This window comes from Atta colombica, unplaced genomic scaffold, assembly GCF_001594045.1.
Source record: "Atta colombica isolate Treedump-2 unplaced genomic scaffold, Acol1.0 scaffold89, whole genome shotgun sequence".
In the NCBI taxonomy this organism is placed as follows: domain Eukaryota; kingdom Metazoa; phylum Arthropoda; class Insecta; order Hymenoptera; family Formicidae; genus Atta; species Atta colombica.
Window position 1 is genome coordinate 251,909 of NW_017259582.1, and position 3,178 is coordinate 255,086.

Consider the following 3,178-nt stretch of genomic DNA (forward strand, 5'->3'; position numbering starts at 1 on the left):
TACTTAAGACCATCTTAAATATAAGAACCTATTATGAATAGCTTTATTATGAATCGGTGCTTTATAATTAACTCTTTATTACTCGCGTGGAGTGTCTAGGATATTTATAAATTCGCTTAATGTATAAATATTATTTATACTGCACATTATTATATTTAGCGCAAATTTTTTTTACAATTAAAAATGATTTTGCATTTAACTTTATTCATAAAGACTCCATGAAATATTAATCTTTTTATTTAATTGTAAAGCATCAAAGAGCACGATGAAAATTTTAAGACATAATTGAAATATCAAAAATACTCCACGCGAATAATTAAAAAGAACTAGAGTTGAAAAAAACGAGTAATTTAGAATTAATTGGGATTAATCTTGATAGCGTTACTTTTGCTTTACTATTAGCTCCACGGTTGAATATTCCCTGGCGCATAGAGTTCGCACGCGTTCCATACCGGTGGACTCGTTGAAGTGTATTCGCGAAATCGGCGTGATGTTGAGTGCATGAAATTTCTCTCTGATCGATCTGTACAGTTTGTTCCCACGACCGCGATGTTCGCACATCGTTTCCGGCATCAGTATCTTAAAAATATAATAAAAGAAGAAATTGCATTTGACGAGGATAAAACTCCTATGAAATATTCTTCTATACTTCTTCTATTGGATTAATGATCCCTTTAATTCATTTAATTTATTTATTTTCTATTTTAAAAAAGCTTTATCCAAATGTGTTCACTTCTATCGGGTCGACAACGTTGATTTTCGTCAGAGTATTCACATATGTTTGACAATCGCTGATCTGACAGAGAATCAAGTACGGGTATTGAAGATCTATCGCTGCCAAACCGACTTCGTTCCTGGCATCTCCTCGGCCGGCAGTTAATGCTATGATGAATAAGGCAGAGTAAATTATTTGCATTATTTATCATTTTACATTCACTCACCAATCACTACGCAGGATTCCGCGTTACTGGACGTGCCGAATGGCGTCGTAGCCGATTTTGTTGTAGGATTAATCGAGCTAATAGATATCGAGACATTATATTTTGTAATGAAAAATATCAGGAAAATAGGATTATACAAGGTGATTTTATAAACTGGACATTTCTCGGATAATTGAATTATGTGAGCAAAAATGAAAGAAAAATAATGTTATTTTTTTATAGATACAAGGATGACTTTGTAGAAAAAGATATGTAATTTTTTTTAATGAGAAATATAACTTTTTTACGTAAATCGATTTATTTTTCTATACTAGGCACTTGGAAAATTTATGTTAAATTTAACTCATTTTATGTGTCCTAAATTATTTAAATAACATAATCACATTAAATTAACATTCGAATACGTTAAAAAAATTTAAACAAAATGTTAGGACTTGAATGGACTATTTCTAACACAAATACGAAATATTTTTACTGTGTGAGAATATAAAAATGAAATTATCTCTAAAAGCCAATAATTAATAGAAAAAAGTTTTGTTTTAATATGTCGATTGACAAATCCATTATAATGTATATCTGTTATTATAATTATATTATAATTTTTTCTATTCTTCAATTATAACATAAAATAATCTAAAAATATCAAGATAAAAATATCATAATATTTGTCATTGTTTTATTTTATTAAAATAAAACACTTTCTTCTTTCTTTTCTTAATAATTATTAGTTTAGATAATTATTTATCTTCAATCATATTGTGCGTGTATAAGAATATCAAGAAGTTAAAAATCAATCGTCAAGAGAAAAAAAATATTTGTTTTGACACTTTTTTTGACAAATATTGTAGAAGCAGCTTCCTGTAAAAAGAGACTTATAGGCATGAGATTTATAGCTCACCCTACACTACGGCGAGAAGTGGTCGGCAAATAGGACGATGTAGAGACGTAATTTTCTCTGTGATTATGCCTTGGCGTCTTTGCATTGGAATTTGCGGGTCCATAATTTGCCAGTGGTCTCAGAAAACTCGAATCGAATTCTACGTCCGTAGAAATCATCCATGAAAAACCGAAACTCCATTTCGAACAGCGAAATGGAGAACGTAGCCAGATTAAAAGTTGAAAATATATTGATATTTAAAAACTGATGAAAAATTGTGATAAATATCACAGACGCAAACTGTAATCGACCTCAATCAATTGACCTTTAGAAATGAAGCATAATATGGATTCGCGTAACGATAATCGTTAGGAACTTTGTTGAAATTTTATCTTAATTGAATTACACTTTGTCTTAATTGAACTGGAAAATGTATATGAATTTACGAAAAAAATATTAAGCATCAAAATCTGCTTGATTGAATAAAACCTTTTTCATTTATTTATATTAATTAAATTAATTCAAAGGAGTATTAATTCAATTAAAGTATTCTCGCTTTTAATACCATTTTATAATCACTTTTAGGAATTTTTTTTTAATATAACAGCCATAAATTTGAAATTGGTTTCATTTATTCTTCGATATTTGAATGTTCTTTACAAATTTCTTTAAACATTACAAACAATTTTCTTGGTATTTATTAACAAATTTATATGGGCATGTAAAAAATATTCAAATATCGAAGAATGAATGTAACAATAAATTTCAAATTTATGATTGTTATATTTAAAAAAAAATTTCCTAAAAAAAAGTGGTTATAAAATAATACTAAAAGCGAGAAGAATACTCTCTTAATTTTTCTGAATGTAAATCGGTATATCATGAAAATGAGATGTACATTAAGTTTTTAGTGATATGGTGCCACTTACGATATTTCGGAAAGATGTTCGTGGCGCGTTGCGCATTCGATATTGAAACGATTCTGCCTCTCGTATAAGCGCGCCGTCCTCTCGGCGGAGCGGCCTGTATCACATTCATTTTGTTCAGCGAGGAGGCGAACTGGTTGTATATGTATATATCTTAAAGATCTTGCAGCTTGCCGTGTAAATTTTAATAAATCTGTTTTATGCAATAGTACAGTATTAAACTCAAAGATCGAAAAAATTCAGCTACAAAGAACAACACTCTTTTGTCACTTATTCTTTCGAGAATCGCCTGAATTTATCTTCTCATAATCATGTGATAAATATAGCCAATCAAATCCTTCGAAATATCGCTTGAAGTTTAACCTGGTTTAACCTATAACACCATGTTATTTATTTGAATTCTTATGTGTATCTATATTCATATATATATATAT

General features: G+C 29.2%; 1 protein-coding gene across 1 annotated transcript in view; it reads right to left on the minus strand.

The window, feature by feature from the left end:
* The window catches only part of LOC108693183 (mutS protein homolog 4-like), an 11,689-nt gene extending 9,692 nt beyond the window's left edge, over positions 1-1,997 (minus strand). Inside the window, exons 1-4 of the mRNA XM_018201996.1 lie at positions 1,840-1,997; positions 942-1,018; positions 734-882; positions 386-579 (exon numbers count right to left, since the gene is read on the minus strand). Of these exons, the coding sequence (XP_018057485.1) occupies positions 386-579; positions 734-882; positions 942-1,018; positions 1,840-1,997 (578 nt within the window). The remainder of the gene's footprint in view (positions 1-385; positions 580-733; positions 883-941; positions 1,019-1,839) is intronic.
* Positions 1,998-3,178: the final 1,181 nt, after the last annotated feature.